The 19,210-nt window shown below is 44.6% G+C and overlaps 2 protein-coding genes across 3 annotated transcripts in view; one reads left to right on the top strand and one right to left on the bottom strand.

Annotated features, from left to right (window-relative positions):
• dlec1 (DLEC1 cilia and flagella associated protein) overlaps positions 1-5,935 on the top strand; it is a 164,291-nt gene extending 158,356 nt beyond the window's left edge. Inside the window, exons 37-38 of one of the 2 annotated variants that reach the window (XM_045210427.1) lie at positions 2,735-2,858; positions 5,051-5,935. In XM_045210427.1, the coding sequence (XP_045066362.1) occupies positions 2,735-2,858; positions 5,051-5,177 (251 nt within the window). In that variant the 3' untranslated portion in view covers positions 5,178-5,935. The remainder of the gene's footprint in view (positions 1-2,734; positions 2,859-5,050) is intronic. The other variant, XM_045210428.1, reaches the window with a different exon arrangement.
• Positions 5,936-12,414: 6,479 nt separating this feature from the next.
• The window catches only part of acaa1 (acetyl-CoA acyltransferase 1), a 55,052-nt gene continuing 48,256 nt past the window's right edge, over positions 12,415-19,210 (bottom strand). The window contains exons 9-12 of the mRNA XM_041861425.2: positions 18,944-19,123; positions 18,588-18,643; positions 12,728-12,873; positions 12,415-12,643 (exon numbers count right to left, since the gene is read on the bottom strand). Of these exons, the coding sequence (XP_041717359.1) occupies positions 12,568-12,643; positions 12,728-12,873; positions 18,588-18,643; positions 18,944-19,123 (458 nt within the window). The 3' untranslated portion in view covers positions 12,415-12,567. The remainder of the gene's footprint in view (positions 12,644-12,727; positions 12,874-18,587; positions 18,644-18,943; positions 19,124-19,210) is intronic.

Below are 19,210 nucleotides of genomic sequence, written 5' to 3' on the forward strand. Positions count from 1 at the left end.
CCAGACAGCTATGGCTCCATCTGCTGGTATGGTCGGGAACTCCACCCCTCTATGGCCAATCTTCCCACGCAGCTGAAACAAATGAGGAGCTGATGAGCTGAAGGTTTGGGAAGGGAAGAGACACACTGAGGGAGTGTGTGGGGGGGTGAAGAGACACAGTCTCCAACCTGGGCTCTCTGGAGGACAAGAGTGCTGCACGTCCACTTCCATGAGGAATATAAGGATTTGGAGATACTTACCTTTGGGAAATACTCACCTTTGGATATATGCACCTGTGGAAATACGTGAGAGACATTTGGAAGGACTTTTGGCTGGGTTGGCCACTAGCTGCAACGTGGACTACAGTAAGGCTGGGGAAAAGTTATCTGAGCGAGTGAGAATTATGATTTTGGATGTGGAAGAGACATCCCTGAACTGTTAACCCTTAAAGAGCCACAAGAGAACAGAATTTTGTTATATTTTCGTTAATTTCCCAAGACCTATAATAAAATCCTTGTTTTGTTTGAACCTTGTCTCCTTGCACTACTTGAGCAACCCCGCTGAAAGCTGTGTAGCCTCTCGTGACATCACAAAACACAGAAACAATACTGCCTGGGGAAAGAAGCTAAGGGAGTGCCAGATAAAGGGGAGGTAATGAGGGAGGTAATGGAGTCCAGCCCCCTGATGAAGGGCAGGAGCGTAGTGATGGTTACCAGGACCGGAGGTTAGTAAACCGGCGACGTCGAACACCGGAGGGGAGGAGTGGGAGGAGACCTGACAGGACCCCCCACCCCCCCTACTCCAGCCGCAGGACGATGCCAGCCAGAGGGACGGCCCTGAGGACGAGGAGCGATGCCAGCCAGAGGGACGGCCCTGAGGACGAGGAGCGATGCCAGCCAGAGGGACGGCCCTGAGGACGAGGAGCGATGCCAGCCAGAGGGACGGCCCTGAGGACGAGGAGCGATGCCAGCCAGAGGGACAGCCCTGAGGACGAGGAGCGATGCCAGCCAGAGGGACGGCCCTGAGGACGAGGAGCGATGCCAGCCAGAGGGACGGCCCTGAGGACGAGGAGCGGGCCAGCCAGAGGGACGGCCCTGAGGACGAGGAGCGATGCCAGCCAGAGGGACGGCCCTGAGGACGAGGAGCGATGCCAGCCAGAGGGACGGCCCTGAGGACGAGGAGCGATGCCAGCCAGAGGGACGGCCCTGAGGACGAGGAGCGATGCCAGCCAGATGGACGGCCCTGAGGACGAGGGAGCGATGCCAGCCAGAGGGACGGCCCTGAGGACGAGGAGCGATGCCAGCCAGATGGACGGCCCTGAGGACGAGGAGCGATGCCAGCCAGAGGGACGGCCCTGAGGACGAGGAGCGATGCCAGCCAGATGGACGGCCCTGAGGACGAGGAGCGATGCCAGCCAGAGGGACGGCCCTGAGGACGAGGAGCGATGCCAGCCAGAGGGACGGCCCTGAGGACGAGGAGCGGGCCAGTCGGCGAAGATGGAAATCACAGATGATGTTGGGATCCAGAATGTCCTCCACCGGAACCCAACACCGCTCCTCAGGGCCGTACCCCTCCCCCAGGTACTAGAGCCGACCCCCACGACGTCGGGAGTCCAGTAGGGATCTGACGGCATAGGCGGGACCTCCCTCGACGTCCAGGGGGGGTGGAGGGGTGTCATGGGGGACAGCATCAGCCAGGGGACCAGGAACCACCGGCATGAGAAGGGAGACATGAAAAGAAGGTGAGATACGATAGTCACTGGGAAGCTGTAACCTATACGTCACCTCGTTGACCCCCCGGAGAACTTTGAACAGCCCCACAAACCGGGGGCTCAGCTTCTTGCAGGGCAGTGGGAGGTTCCTGGTAGAGAGCCAGACATGATCCCCAGGATGGAGAACGGGAGTCTCACTGCGGTGGCGGTCTGCCTGCTCCTTCTGATGGTCTGGAGTCCAAATTTGAGATTTCTGGTTCCAACCACCGTGTCTTTGTGAGATGCAGAGTAGGTGAACGGGTGATCTCCGCATGTGTGGTTCCCACCATTAAGCATGGAGGTGGTGGTGTGATGGTGCTTTGTTGGTGACACTGTCTGTGATTTATTTAGTATTCACGGCACACTTAACCAGCATGGCTACCACATCATTCTGCAGCGATACGCCATCCCATCTGGTTTGGGCTTAGTGGGACTAGCATTTGTTTTTCAACAGGACAATGACCCGACACACCTCCAGGCTGTGTAAGGGCTATTTGACCAAGAAGGAGAGTGATGGAGTGCTGCATCAGATGACCTGGCCTCCACAATCCCCCGACCTCAACCCAATTGTGATGGTTTGGGATGAGTGAAGGAAAAGCAGCCAACAAGTGCTCAGCATATGTGGGAACTCCTTCAAGACTGTTGGAAAAACATTCCTTATGAAGCCGGTTGAGAGAATGTCTTTACAGGGTTCCATGTTAGTTTCTAGGGCACAACATGGAAAAGTAGAATTAATAAAGGTCCAATACAGGCTATATCTCAATGAATAAAATAAAGAATTGTCTGGTGCTCCTAAATGTCATGGAGTGCTCCTAACTTCTTAAAGATAGGAGCACCAGTGATACCATGAATTTAAAACATGTAGAACCCTGGTTCCATCTGATGCTGAAATGAACTGGGAACATTGCACATCCCAAAAGCATGAGATTGCATTCAAACCAACTAAAAGGGGTGTAAAATGCGCCTGTGATTGGGTGATGGTATGTTAACTCTCTCTGCCTGCAGACTCCGGTGAGGAGGAGGAAGGGGCAGGTGTGTTCAGAGTGATTCCTGACTGTGGGGTCCTGAAGCACCTGGAGTATCCTGTCTCCTCTGGCACACAGCCCCTACAGATCAGCTTCACTGCCAGGTAATTACCCCTACCCTAACTAACACACAGGTAACCAACCCTAACTAACCCTAACTAACACACAGCCAGGTAATTACCCCTACCCGAACTAACAGCCAGGTAATCAACCCTAACTAACACACAGCCAGGTAACCAACCCTAACTAACACACAGCCAGGTAATTACCCCTACCCTAACTAACACACAGGTAACCAACCCTAACTAACACACAGGTAACCAACCCTAACTAACACACAGGTAACCAACCCTAACTAACACACAGCCAGGTAACCAACCCTAACCAACCTTAACTAACACACAGGTAACCAACCCTAACCAACCCTAACTAACACACAGCCAGGTAACCAACCCTAACCAACCTTAACTAACACACAGCCAGGTAACCAACCCTAACCAACCCTAACTAACACACAGCCAGGTAATTACCCCTACCCTAACTAACACACAGCCAGGTAACCAACCCTAACTAACCCTAACTAACACACAGCCAGGTAATTACCCCTACCCTAACTAACACACAGGTAACTAACCCTAACTAACCCTAACTAACACACAGCCAGGTAATTACCCCTACCCTAACTAACACACAGGTAACTAACCCTAACTAACCCTAACTAACAGCCAGGTAATTACCCCTACCCTAACTAACACACAGCCAGGTAACTAACCCTAACTAACAGCCAGGTAACTAACCCTAACTAACACACAGCCAGGTAACTAACCCTAACTAACAGCCAGGTAACTAACCCTAACTAACACACAGCCAGGTAACTAACCCTAACACACAGCCAGGTAACTAACCCTAACTAACAGCCAGGTAACTAACCCTAACACACAGCCAGGTAACTAACCCTAACTAACAGCCAGGTAACTAACCCTAACTAACAGCCAGGTAACCAACCCTAACTAACACACAGCCAGGTAACCAACCCTAACTAACAGCCAGGTAACTAACCCTAACTAACAGCCAGGTAACTAACCCTAACTAACACACAGCCAGGTAACTAACCCTAACTAACACACAGCCAGGTAACCAACCCTAACTAACACACAGCCAGGTAACTAACCCTAACACACAGCCAGGTAACTAACCCTAACTAACAGCCAGGTAACTAACCCTAACTAACAGCCAGGTAACTAACCCTAACTAACACACAGCCAGGTAACTAACCCTAACTAACACACAGCCAGGTAACTAACCCTAACTAACACACAGCCAGGTAACCAACCCTAACTAACACACAGCCAGGTAACTAACCCTAACACACAGCCAGGTAACCAACCCTAACTAACAGCCAGGTAACTAACCCTAACACACAGCCAGGTAACTAACCCTAACTAACAGCCAGGTAACCAACCCTAACTAACACACAGCCAGGTAACCAACCCTAACTAACACACAGCCAGGTAACCAACCCTAACTAACACACAGCCAGGTAACCAACCCTAACTAACACACAGCCAGGTAACTAACCCTAACTAACACACAGCCAGGTAACTAACCCTAACTAACACACAGCCAGGTAACCAACCCTAACTAACACACAGCCAGGTAACTAACCCTAACTAACACACAGCCAGGTAACTAACCCTAACTAACAGCCAGGTAACTAACCCTAACTAACACACAGCCAGGTAACTAACCCTAACTAACACACAGCCAGGTAACTAACCCTAACTAACAGCCAGGTAACTAACCCTAACTAACACACAGCCAGGTAACTAACCCTAACTAACACACAGCCAGGTAACTAACCCTAACTAACAGCCAGGTAACTAACCCTAACTAACACACAGCCAGGTAACTAACCCTAACTAACACACAGCCAGGTAACTAACCCTAACACACAGCCAGGTAACTAACCCTAACTAACAGCCAGGTAACTAACCCTAACTAACACACAGCCAGGTAACTAACCCTAACTAACAGCCAGGTAACTAACCCTAACTAACAGCCAGGTAACTAACCCTAACTAACACACAGCCCCTACAGATCAGCTAAACAGCCAGGTAACACCACAATAACTACATATACTACTGTATTACTGTTTATTACATATCAGAGACATATTTCTCTAAATGGTTTGGTTACATATTTCTCTATATGGTTTGGTTACATATTTCTCTATATGGTTTGGTTACATATTTCTCACAACATAACTCTATCATTAAGTGTAATCTGTCTCCTGTAGCAGCGAAAGGGAGTTCCAAGCCACAGCCGTAGTGAAGGGCGTCCTGGGGGAGTCCCCCTTATCGATACAGGTCCAGGGAAGCGGCTCCTTCGATGAGAGATTTGTGTCTCTACTAGCCGACATTTAGCAGGAGTCTCAGCGTACAGGACTTTTACCTGAGAACACCGTCAACGTCTTGTAGTTAGTGGATAGCACAGTTGGTTGATGGCACCTTAATTGGGGAGGACGGGCTCGTGGTAACGGCTGGAGCGGAATGGTAGCAAATACATCAGACACGTGGTTTCCATGGTATCCATGTGTTTGATGCCGTTCCAGACGTTATCTCCCCTCAGTAGCCTCCACTGGTGAATATGATGTTACTGTGTGAATATGATGTACACTGTTATGTGTTTCTGTGTTTTTATTGAGCGTTAAGCTGTCCTAGTGCTTTCAATACACTGTTACAACACAACTCATGACTCACTATCAACCGTACATGCTCTGTTCCGGACGCCAAGGTCAAAGATGATTTATTGTTTAATAATACTGTAGCTGTTATTCAGAACATAAAGACCTGAATCTGATACCACATTGTCGCATTTGTAAAAAATAAAAATACTGTTCTGGAAAGATTTGGTGAAGTGGTGGAAGAGGATGATATAAGTGGTGTCTGTGTTATGTGTGAGATTGTGAAGCGCTGTACAAATTCGACAGTCACAAAATGGGACTTCAAATAGGCTGATGGCACGTCAAGGGAACTGCAGCCTACTGTTTAGATGGGTTAAATGGAAACTGAAATCTGGATATTGACTAACCAGAATATTCTACTGTTTTCTGGCAAACTCCTTGGTCCTCTGATAATACTAGTCCCGTGTGAATCGACATCCCTGTGTTCTGAGAGAAATGTCTGAGTTTGACAGGTGTTGCTCGCGGTTGGAGCAAGAAAACAATAAATGATTGGATAAATTGAACAAAGTGCTGCTCATAGCCTATATATGAAGAGCTGCCCATAGCCTCTATATGAAGAGCTGCCCATAGCCTATATATGAAGGGCTGCCCATAGCCTCTATATGAAGGGCTGCCCATAGCCTATATATGAAGGGCTGCCCATAGCCTATATATGAAGGGCTGCCCATAGCCTATATATGAAGGGCTGCCCATAGCCTCTATATGAAGGGCTGCCCATAGCCTATATATGAAGAGCTGCCCATAGCCTCTATATGAAGAGCTGCCCATAGCCTATATATGAAGGGCTGCCCATAGCCTATATATGAAGAGCTGCCCATAGCCTATATATGAAGGGCTGCCCATAGCCTATATATGAAGGGCTGCTCATAGCCTATATATGAAGGGCTGCTCATAGCCTATATATGAAGGGCTGCTCATAGCCTATATATGAAGGGCTGCCCATAGCCTCTATATGAAGGGCTGCTCATAGCCTATATATGAAGGGCTGCTCATAGCCTATATATGAAGGGCTGCCCATAGCCTATATATGAAGGGCTGCTCATAGCCTATATATGAAGGGCTGCCCATAGCCTATATATGAAGGGCTGCTCATAGCCTATATATGAAGGGCTGTTCATAGCCTATATATGAAGGGCTGCCCATAGCCTATATATGAAGGGCTGCTCATAGCCTATATATGAAGGGCTGCTCATAGCCTATATATGAAGGGCTGCTCATAGCCTATATATGAAGGGCTGCTCATAGCCTATATATGAAGGGGCTGCCCATAGCCTATATATGAAGGGCTGCCCATAGCCTATATATGAAGGGCTGCCCATAGCCTATATATGAAGGGCTGCCCATAGCCTATATATGAAGGGCTGCTCATAGCCTATATATGAAGGGCTGCCCATAGTCTATATATGAAGGGCTGCTCATAGCCTATATATGAAGGGCTGCCCATAGCCTATATATGAAGGGCTGCCCATAGCCTATATATGAAGGGCTGCCCATAGCCTATATATGAAGGGCTGCTCATAGCCTATATATGAAGGGCTGCCCATAGCCTATATATGAAGGGCTGCCCATAGCCTATATATGAAGGGCTGCCCATAGCCTATATATGAAGGGCTGCCCATAGCCTATATATGAAGGGCTGCTCATAGCCTATATATGAAGGGCTGCCCATAGTCTATATATGAAGGGCTGCTCATAGCCTATATATGAAGGGCTGCCCATAGCCTATATATGAAGGGCTGCCCATAGCCTATATATGAAGGGCTGCCCATAGCCTATATATGAAGGGCTGCTCATAGCCTATATATGAAGGGCTGCCCATAGCCTATATATGAAGGGCTGACTGGTGGCTGACTAAATACTTTTTTCCCCCACTGTATATGAAGGGCCTACATGTATCAACGTTCACAGTGAATGCTTTAGTTTATACGTTTTGTGCGAATGAATTGAACATCGCCAAATGTATCATAAAAATATATTGCGCCTATTTAATGCAATCCTTGCTGTTAATAGATGGCAAAGCAGCACACTACAGAGCTACACATTTGGAACAAGTTCCCTTTCTCATCCATAGCCTAAAAACGCATATCAAGTGCAAGTTAGCTGTTTAGCTGACATCTGAAGGCTGGGAGGCTGCGGATCGCTAAAATATCCTAATGATTATGATCACACTTCCTCAATTCAAATATCATGGCGACACCATACCAAAGATGGCGACACCATACCAAAGATGGCGACACTATACCAAAGATGGCGACACTATACCAAAGATGGCGACCCTATACCAAAGACGACACTATACCAAAGATGGCAACACTATACCAAAGATGGCGACACTATACCAAAGATGGTTTGGAAACGTAGGAACCAAGCTCGAGTTATCAGTGTAGCTTATCACCTGGATTAGAAAGAAAACCTCCAGGCTTCCGTCATAAAAGTCAAATGATCGAAAAAAAGAGAAAGAACGTTCTCTAGGAATACTAGTTCCATGCGAATAGCCTTAATAATCTCTCCTGCAGAATTAAGCATTTCTTGCAGTAAAATGATACACCAAATGCAGGCAAAATTTGGACTTGGGAACAGGAGTGGAGAAATATGATTTCTTTATTTCTGCATCTTACATTGGAGTCATTTAGCAGACACTCTTATCCAGAGCGACTTACAGTTAGTGAGTGCATACATTTTTCATACTCGCCCCCCATGGGAATCGAACCCACAACCCTGGCGTTGCAAGCGCCATGCTCTACCAACTGAGCTACAGTTCAACTGAGAGAATGCAATGCTTACTGCAATGCTCAGTTAGATACCATCTGTAGAGGTGCTGTCTTTATCAATTTTAATTTCTAGGTATCCAATTGGTAGTTACAGTCTTGTCCCATCGCTGCAGGAGTCGCTAGAGCGTGATGGGACAATAACACCCCCCCCGGCCAAACCCTCCCCTACCCTGGACGACGCTGGGCCAATTGTGCGCCGCCCCATGGGTCTCCCGGTTGCGGCCGGCTGCGACAGAGCCTGGAATCGAACCAGGATCTCTAGTGGCCTCAGACTACTGGGAGGCAGGGCCTCAGACCACTGGGAGGCAGGGCCTCAGACCACTGGGAGGCAGGGCCTCAGACCACTGGGAGGCAGGGCCTCAGACCACTGGGAGGCACTCTATCCCGTTATTGTATTTTCTCCCCAGTCCCTAAACGTCTTTGCTCCGTGAAAGATGACAGAGAGAACTTTACCGATGTCAACTAGACTGAAGAATTCATTCTATCATCCATGACATTATTCTGCTGAGTAAAGGTTTATTTAGTCTTCTAGGGTAACATATAATGACAGAAGAGAAGTTACATGTATCTAATTATAGACAAGTTGACTAACAAAATAGCAAAATGTTGGAAATTATAAGCAGAAACATATCTAAATCAGGCAACAACAAAAAACCATTCTGCAGTCTGACTGGAGCACAGCGGGTTCGGGTCGGGTCGGGTCGGGTCGGGTCGGGTGCGGTCCTCAGAGTTTCACTTTATCACATATAGTCTTTATCACATATAGTCTTTATCACATATAGTCTTTATCACATATAGTCTTTATCACATATAGTCTTTATCACATATAGTCTTTATCACATATAGTCGGGCGGTTGCAGATGGTTTATTAGCAATTGTGGACGGGTGTGGGTGAACAAACTGCTGACCTGCGCGCCACTATATTCCATATCACCATCTAACTATCCTACCCCACTATATTCCATATCACCATCTAACTATCCTACCCCACTATATTCCATATCACCATCTAACTATCCTACCCCACTATATTCCATATCACCATCTAACTATCCTACCCCACTATATTCCATATCACCATCTAACTATCCTACCCCATGTTATTCCATATCACCATCTAACTATCCTACCCCATGTTATTCCATATCACCATCTAACTATCCTACCCCATGTTATTCCATATCACCATCTAACTATCCTACCCCATGTTATTCCATATCACCATCTAACTATCCTACCCCATGTTATTCCATATCACCATCTAACTATCCTACCCCATGTTATTCCATATCACCATCTAACTATCCTACCCCATGTTATTCCATATCACCATCTAACTATCCTACCCCATGTTATTCCATATCACCATCTAACTATCCTACCCCATGTTATTCCATATCACCATCTAACTATCCTACCCCATGTTATTCCATATCACCATCTAACTATCCTACCCCATGTTATTCCATATCACCATCTAACTATCCTACCCCATGTTATTCCATATCACCATCTAACTATCCTACCCCATGTTATTCCATATCACCATCTAACTATCCTACCCCATGTTATTCCATATCACCATCTAACTATCCTACCCCATGTTATTCCATATCACCATCTAACTATCCTACCCCATGTTATTCCATATCACCATCTAACTATCCTACCCCATGTTATTCCATATCACCATCTAACTATCCTACCCCATGTTATTCCATATCACCATCTAACTATCCTACCCCATGTTATTCCATATCACCATCTAACTATCCTACCCCATGTTATTCCATATCACCATCTAACTATCCTACCCCATGTTATTCCATATCACCATCTAACTATCCTACCCCATGTTATTCCATATCACCATCTAACTATCCTACCCCATGTTATTCCATATCACCATCTAACTATCCTACCCCCATGTTATTCCATATCACCATCTAACTATCCTACCCCATGTTATTCCATATCACCATCTAACTATCCTACCCCATGTTATTCCATATCACCATCTAACTATCCTACCCCATGTTATTCCATACCACCATCTAACTATCCTACCCCATGTTATTCCATATCACCATCTAACTATCCTACCCCATGTTATTCCATATCACCATCTAACTATCCTACCCCACTATATTCCATATCACCATCTAACTATCCTACCCCATGTTATTCCATATCACCATCTAACTATCCTACCCCATGTTATTCCATATCACCATCTAACTATCCTACCCCATGTTATTCCATATCACCATCTAACTATCCTACCCCATGTTATTCCATATCACCATCTAACTATCCTACCCCACTATATTCCATATCACCATCTAACTATCCTACCCCACTATATTCCATATCACCATCTAACTATCCTACCCCATGTTATTCCATATCACCATCTAACTATCCTACCCCATGTTATTCCATATCACCATCTAACTATCCTACCCCATGTTATTCCATATCACCATCTAACTATCCTACCCCATGTTATTCCATATCACCATCTAACTATCCTACCCCATGTTATTCCATATCACCATCTAACTATCCTACCCCATGTTATTCCATATCACCATCTAACTATCCTACCCCATGTTATTCCATATCACCATCTAACTATCCTACCCCATGTTATTCCATATCACCATCTAACTATCCTACCCCATGTTATTCCATATCACCATCTAACTATCCTACCCCATGTTATTCCATATCACCATCTAACTATCCTACCCCATGTTATTCCATATCACCATCTAACTATCCTACCCCATGTTATTCCATATCACCATCTAACTATCCTACCCCATGTTATTCCATATCACCATCTAACTATCCTACCCCATGTTATTCCATATCACCATCTAACTATCCTACCCCATGTTATTCCATATCACCATCTAACTATCCTACCCCATGTTATTCCATATCACCATCTAACTATCCTACCCCACTATATTCCATATCACCATCTAACTATCCTACCCCACTATATTCCATATCACCATCTAACTATCCTACCCCATGTTATTCCATATCACCATCTAACTATCCTACCCCATGTTATTCCATATCACCATCTAACTATCCTACCCCATGTTATTCCATATCACCATCTAACTATCCTACCCCATGTTATTCCATATCACCATCTAACTATCCTACCCCATGTTATTCCATATCACCATCTAACTATCCTACCCCATGTTATTCCATATCACCATCTAACTATCCTACCCCATGTTATTCCATATCACCATCTAACTATCCTACCCCATGTTATTCCATATCACCATCTAACTATCCTACCCCATGTTATTCCATATCACCATCTAACTATCCTACCCCATGTTATTCCATATCACCATCTAACTATCCTACCCCATGTTATTCCATATCACCATCTAACTATCCTACCCCATGTTATTCCATATCACCATCTAACTATCCTACCCCATGTTATTCCATATCACCATCTAACTATCCTACCCCACTATATTCCATATCACCATCTAACTATCCTACCCCACTATATTCCATATCACCATCTAACTATCCTACCCCATGTTATTCCATATCACCATCTAACTATCCTACCCCATGTTATTCCATATCACCATCTAACTATCCTACCCCATGTTATTCCATATCACCATCTAACTATCCTACCCCATGTTATTCCATATCACCATCTAACTATCCTACCCCATGTTATTCCATATCACCATCTAACTATCCTACCCCATGTTATTCCATATCACCATCTAACTATCCTACCCCATGTTATTCCATATCACCATCTAACTATCCTACCCCATGTTATTCCATATCACCATCTAACTATCCTACCCCATGTTATTCCATATCACCATCTAACTATCCTACCCCATGTTATTCCATATCACCATCTAACTATCCTACCCCATGTTATTCCATATCACCATCTAACTATCCTACCCCATGTTATTCCATATCACCATTTCAGCCCCTAACATTGAACATTTCATACAAAATCACAGATTATTTACAGGTTGATTTGTACAGCGGTATATCAAAAGAGCAACGACGCAAGGCGCTTTTCATCAGACTTTGTAAGGCATTAACATACAGTAATCTACAGAATGATTAATCAGTCAGTTCTCATCCATGCACTCTGATTAATCATAAATGAAACTGTTAATACTCAATAGTGAGGGCAGGAACACCTCAATGGCTAATCAACAGCTGATTATGTTGCAGCAGTGTAAGCCCTTCATCAATATTATTATTGATCAGCTCCCTCTAAGGTCCAGGGTACTCAAACACTGCTGCAGCTCCCATCCCTGTTCCGATGCACATGGACACCACACCATAGGCCCTGGGGAACACAACATGGGTTATGATAAGCAAGGATAGCTATAGGACAAGAGGAAATACGATAAGACTAGACACATAGCCTTACCTCCTGCCCCTACGTTTGAGTTCGTTAAGCAGGGTGACAACCTGGCGGGCCCCGGTGCAGCCCAGAGGGTGACCCAGAGCGATGGCTCCTCCGTTAGGGTTCACCTTCTCCAGGGGGATCCCCAGCTTCTCCACACAGTACACAGCCTGGCAGGCACAGGGTTACCACCGATTAGATAGATCGATAGATTAGATAGATACACTACCGGTCAAACGTTTGGACACACCTACTCATTCAAGGGTTTTTCTTTATTTTTACTATTTTCTACATCGTAGAATAATAGTGAAGACATCAAAACTATGAAATAACACATATGGAATCATGTAGTAACCCAAAAAGTGTTAAACAAATCTAAATATTAAGAAGGAAATAAATTCCACAAATTAACTTTTAACAAGGCACACCTGTTAATTGAAATGCATTCCAGGTGACTACCTCATGAAGCTGGTTGAGAGAATGTCAAGCGTGTGCAAAGCTGTCATCAAGGCAAAGGGTGGTACTTTCAAGCATCTCAAATGTTTAACACTTTTCTGGTTACTACATGATTCCATATGTGTTATTTCATACTTTTGATGTCTTCACTATTATTCTACGATGTAGAAAATAGAAAAAATTAAGAAAAACCCTGGAATAAGTATGTGTCCAAACTTTTGACTGGTTATATATATATATTTATTTATTTATATTTACACATACATACATACACACACACACACACACACACACACACATACAGTGAGGGAAAAAAGTATTTGATCCCCTGCTGATTTTGTACGTTTGCCCACTGACAAAGACATGATCAGTCTATAATTTGAATGGTAGGTTTATTTGAACAGTGAGAGACAGAAAAACAACAACAAAATCCAGAAAAACGCATGTCAAAAATGTTATAAATTGATTTGCATTTTAATGAGGGAAATAAGTATTTGACCCCTCTGCAAAACATGATTTAGTACTTGGTGGCAAAACCCTTATTGGCAATCACAGAGGTCAGATGTTTCTTGTAGTTGGCCACCAGGTTTGCACCCATCTCAGGAGGGATTTTGTTCCACTCCTCTTTGCAGATCTTCTCCAAGTCATTAAGGTTTCGAGGCTGACGTTTGGCAACTCGAACCTTCAGCTCCCTCCACAGATTTTCTATGGGATTAAGGTCTGGAGACTGGCTAGGCCACTCCAGGACCTTAATGTGCTTCTTCTTGAGCCACTCCTTTGTTGCCTTGGCCGTGTGTTTTGGGTCATTGTCATGCTGGAATATAGATCCACGACCCATTTTCAATGCCCTGGCTGAGGGAAGGAGGTTCTCACCCAAGATTTGACGGTACATGGCCCCGTCCATCGTCCCTTTGATGCGGTGAAGTTGTCCTGTCCCCTTAGCAGAAAAACACCCACAAAGCATAATGTTTCCACCTCCATGTTTGACGGTGGGGATGGTGTTCTTGGGGTCATAGGCAGCATTCCTCCTCCTCCAAACACGGCGAGTTGAGTTGATGCCAAAGAGCTCCATTTTGGTCTCATCTGACCACAACACTTTCAGCCAATTCTCCTTTGAATCATTCAGATGTTCATTGGCAAACTTCAGACGGGCCTGTATATGTGCTTTCTTGAGCAGGGGGACCTTGCGGGCGCTGCAGGATTTCAGTCCTTCACGGCGTAGTGCGTTACCAATTGTTTTCTTGGTGACTATGGTCCCAGCTGCTTTGAGATCATTGACAAGATCCTCCCGTGTAGTTCTGGGCTGATTCCTCACCGTTCTTATGATCATTGCAACTCCACGAGGTGAGATCCCAGGCCGAGGGAGATTGACAGTTCTTTTGTGTTTCTTCCATTTGCGAATAATCGCACCAACTGTTGTCACCTTCTCACCAAGCTGCTTGGCGATGGTCTTGTAGCCCATTCCAGCCTTGTGTAGGTCTACAATCTTGTCCCTGACATCCTTGGAGAGCTCTTTGGTCTTGGCCATGGTGGAGAGTTTGGAATCTGATTGATTGATTGCTTCTGTGGACAGGTGTCTTTTATACAGGTAACAAACTGAGATTAGGAACACTCCCTTTAAGAGTGTGCTCCTAATCTCAGCTCGTTACCTGTATGAAAGACACCTGGGAGCCAGAAATCTTTCTGATTGAAAGGGGGTCAAATACTTATTTCCCTCATTAAAATGCAAATCAATTTATAACATTTTTGACATGCGTTCTTCTGGATTTTTTTGTTGTTATTCTGTCTCTCGCTGTTCAAATAAACCTACCATAAAAATTATAGACTGATCATGTCTTTGTCAGTGGGCAAACGTACAAAATCAGCAGGGGATCAAATACTTTTTTCCCTCACTGTACATACATACATACATACATACATACATACATACATACATACATACAGTGGGGGAAAAAAGTATTTAGTCAGCCACCAATTGTGCAAGTTCTCCCACTTAAAAAGATGAGAGGCCTGTAATTTTCATCATAGGTACACGTCAACTATGACAGACAAATTGAGAAGAAAAAGAAATCCAGAAAATCACATTGTAGGATTTTTAATGAATTTATTTGCAAATTATGGTGGAAAATAAGTATTTGGTCACCTACAAACAAGCAAGATTTCTGGCTCTCACAGACCTGTAACTTCTTCTTTAAGAGGCTCCTCTGTCCTCCACTTGTTACCTGTATTAATGGCACCTGTTTGAACTTGTTATCAGTATAAAAGACACCTGTCCACAACCTCAAACAGTCACACTCCAAACTCCACTATGGCCAAGACCAAAGAGCTGTCAAAGGACACCAGAAACGAAATTGTAGACCTGCACCAGGCTGGGAAGACTGAATCTGCAATAGGTAAGCAGCTTGGTTTGAAGAAATCAACTGTGGGAGCAATTATTAGGAAATGGAAGACATATAAGACCACTGATAATCTCCCTCGATCTGGGGCTCCACGCAAGATCTCACCCCGTGGGGTCAAAATGATCACAAGAACGGTGAGCAAAAATCCCAGAAACACACGGGGGGACCTAGTGAATGACCTGCAGAGAGCTGGGACCAAAGTAACAAAGCCTACCATTAGTAACACACTACGCCGCCAGGGACTCAAATCCTGCAGTGCCAGACGTGTCCCCCTGCTTAAGCCAGTACATGTCCAGGCCCGTCTGAAGTTTGCTAGAGTGCATTTGGATGATCCAGAAGAGGATTGGGAGAATGTCATATGGTCAGATGAAACCAAAATATAACTTTTTGGTAAAAACTCAACTCGTCGTGTTTGGAGGACAAAGACTGCTGAGTTGCATCCAAAGAACACCATACCTACTGTGAAGCATGGGGGTGGAAACATCATGCTTTGGGGCTGTTTTTGTGCAAAGGGACCAGGACGACTGATCCGTGTAAAGGAAAGAATGAATGGGGCCATGTATTGTGAGATTTTGAGTGAAAACCTCCTTCCATCAGCAAGGGCATTGAAGATGAAACATGGCTGGGTCTTTCAGCATGACAATGATCCCAAACACACCGCCCGGGTAACGAAGGAGTGGCTTCGTAAAAAGCATTTCAAGGTCCTGGAGTGGCCTAGCCAGTCTCCAGATCTCAACCCCATAGAACATCTTTGGAGGGAGTTGAAAGTCCGTGTTGCCCAGCGACAGCCCCAAAACATCACTGCTGTAGAGGAGATCTGCATGGAGGAATGGGCCAAAATACCAGCAACAGTGTGTGAAAACCTTGTGAATACTTACAGAAAACGTTTGACCTGTGTCATTGCCAACAAAGGGTATATAACAAAGTATTGAGAAACTTTTGTTATTGACCAAATACTTATTTTCCACCATAATTTGCAAATAAATTCATTACAAATCCTACAATGTGAATTTTTTAAATCAATTTTAGAATAAGGCTATAACGTTGTTACAAAATGTGGAAAATGTCAAGGGGTCTGAGTATTTCCGAATGCACTGTACATGGTTATCAAAACTTCACGCCAGCGTAAGCCGACACGAAACACAGTCCTTATTTGAAGTGTTTCTAAAATTCCCTATGTGAAAAATGAATGGTGGAAAAACCATTGGAACCATTTCCCTGTTTAACAGCTAGGTTTTATGGGCATTTAATGGTGGAAAAACCATTGGAACCATTTCCCTGTTTGACCGCTAGGTTTTATGGGCATTTAATGGTGGAAAAACCATTGGAACCATTTCCCTGTTTAACAGCTAGGTTTTATGGGCATTTAATGGTGGAAAAACCATTGGAACCATTTCCCTGTTTAACAGCTAGGTTTTATGGGCATTTAATGGTGGAAAAAACCATTGGAACCATTTCCCTGTTTTACAGCTAGGTTTTATGGGCATTTAATGGTGGAAAAACCATTGGAACCATTTCCCTGTTTAACAGCTAGGTTTTATGGGCATTTAATGGTGGAAAAACCATTGGAACCATTTCCCTGTTTAACAGCTAGGTTTTGTGGGCGTTTAATGGTGGAAAAACCATTGGAACCATTTCCCTGTTTAACAGCTAGGTTTTATGGGCATTTAATGGTGGAAAAACCATTGGAACCATTTCCCTGTTTAACAGCTAGGTTTTATGGGCATTTAATGGTGGAAAAACCATTGGAACCATTTCCCTGTTTAACAGCTAGGTTTTATGGGCATTTAATGGTGGAAAAACCATTGGAACCATTTCCCTGTTTAACAGCTAGGTTTTATGGGCATTTAATGGTGGAAAAACCATTGGAACCATTTCCCTGTTTAACAGCTAGGTTTTATGGGCATTTAATGGTGGAAAAACCATTGGAACCATTTCCCTGTTTAACAGCTAGGTTTTATGGGTATTTTGACAGCTCCAGCTCTATATGGCCAACCAGTGGCTTCAAAGCCTCTCATTGGCCAATACATAGCATCAGCAGTACAGGGTTTAAATACAGAATTGGTTAACACACATTATAAAACGGTAAGTTTGGATGCTGATTGGTTGATAGCAGGGAATTATAGCATCACAATCCCCACATTCCACTGTTAATTCCTGTTAACAGTTCCATGCGCATCCCGTGTCCCACAGCCCAGCCAGTCAATTTATAAACTTAATCTCCCCTGGAAGAAAGCATCTAGACAATATTTCCCCATGCTACTAGCCTAGCATTTTGGTTTGGTACAGCGGGGGTTAATATAAGCTGTGTGCCTATCTGCCCTGTGCAACACCTTGACGTTTTTCGGGGGAACATTCTCCACCACAATCTCCACCTTGACGAGACTGACAGCTTCTCTGATCCAGGATCATTCATGGACATATTCAAAGAAATGGCAATTGAAACTAAGGTAAAACAAACATACAGTAGTTTGCAGTTATTTCAGCTGCTGGATGTGATTGTGTGTTAGCTTTAGTTGGCTAGCTAGCAAAGGAGAAGTAATGCTAGTCTTAGCCTAGCTATCCTCCATAATTATCTTATTGACTAGACAATCAGCTGGTTTTTGCCTATTTATAAATTATTTAATAAATCACTTTTTATTGACGTTCTTGTCTCTCATCACCACTGAACCTCTGCTAGCTAGCTACACGCCAATGATTTGTTTAGCATAGCAACGTGTTTAGCATAGCAACGTGGAATGAATATAATTAACGACTGGGTCAAAACATGAGAATAGAATTAAAGACCAGCCTGTTTGGTTAGCAACTTCAGAACCAACAACTGGCTTTTGCCCGGACTAAATCATCTGGTGGAAGAATGAAATACAATGTTTTTTATAAAAACATGTAGTTCATCTTCTTTTAAATAGGTTGGAAACCGTTTTAGAAAAGCAATAAGGCCCTTGAAACTTAGAGAGGGACCAGTCTTCACTCAAAGGAAAACCTCTGTCTCCAAGGTAGTAATACTCTGAATCCAGTTAGAGACTCACCTGGCTGGCGAACGCCTCGTTGATTTCAAACACATCGATATCAGCTAAGGTCAGTCCTGAGGAGATAATGGAGTTCGTTTAGCAGAACAGATAAATCAAAGGCGTCCGGCATCCCAGAACCAAATGTCATGTGCACTAACATATAGAAAACGTTCATAAACACGTCCACATAATCCAAGCCCTCCTGTAGCTCAGTTGGTAGAGCATGGCGCTTGCAACGCCAGGGTTGTGGGTTCGATTCCCACGGGGGGCCAGTATGAAAAATGTATGCACCTACTAACTGTAAGTCGCTCTGGATAAGAGCGTCTGCTAAATGACTAAAATGTAAAATGTAAAGATCTGTGGTCTGTACTCACCGGCCTGCCTCAGAGCAGCAGGGATGGCGTATGCTGGTCCGATACCCATGACGTCAGGGGGCACGCCCACCACAGCACTGGCCTTCAGCACCCCCAGCACTGGCAGGGACAGGGACTCCACTACGGACCTCCTACCCACCAGCACCGCTGCTGCACCGTCACTCACCTGGCTGGAGTTACCTGGACCAGGGGAGAGGCCAACGTCAGCTGGGGCAGAGAGAAGGGGAATGTGTGTGTGTGTGTGTGTGTGTGTGTGTGTGTGTGTGT

The sequence above is a fragment of the Coregonus clupeaformis genome, chromosome 34 (genome assembly GCF_020615455.1).
Source record: "Coregonus clupeaformis isolate EN_2021a chromosome 34, ASM2061545v1, whole genome shotgun sequence".
Classification (NCBI taxonomy): domain Eukaryota; kingdom Metazoa; phylum Chordata; class Actinopteri; order Salmoniformes; family Salmonidae; genus Coregonus; species Coregonus clupeaformis.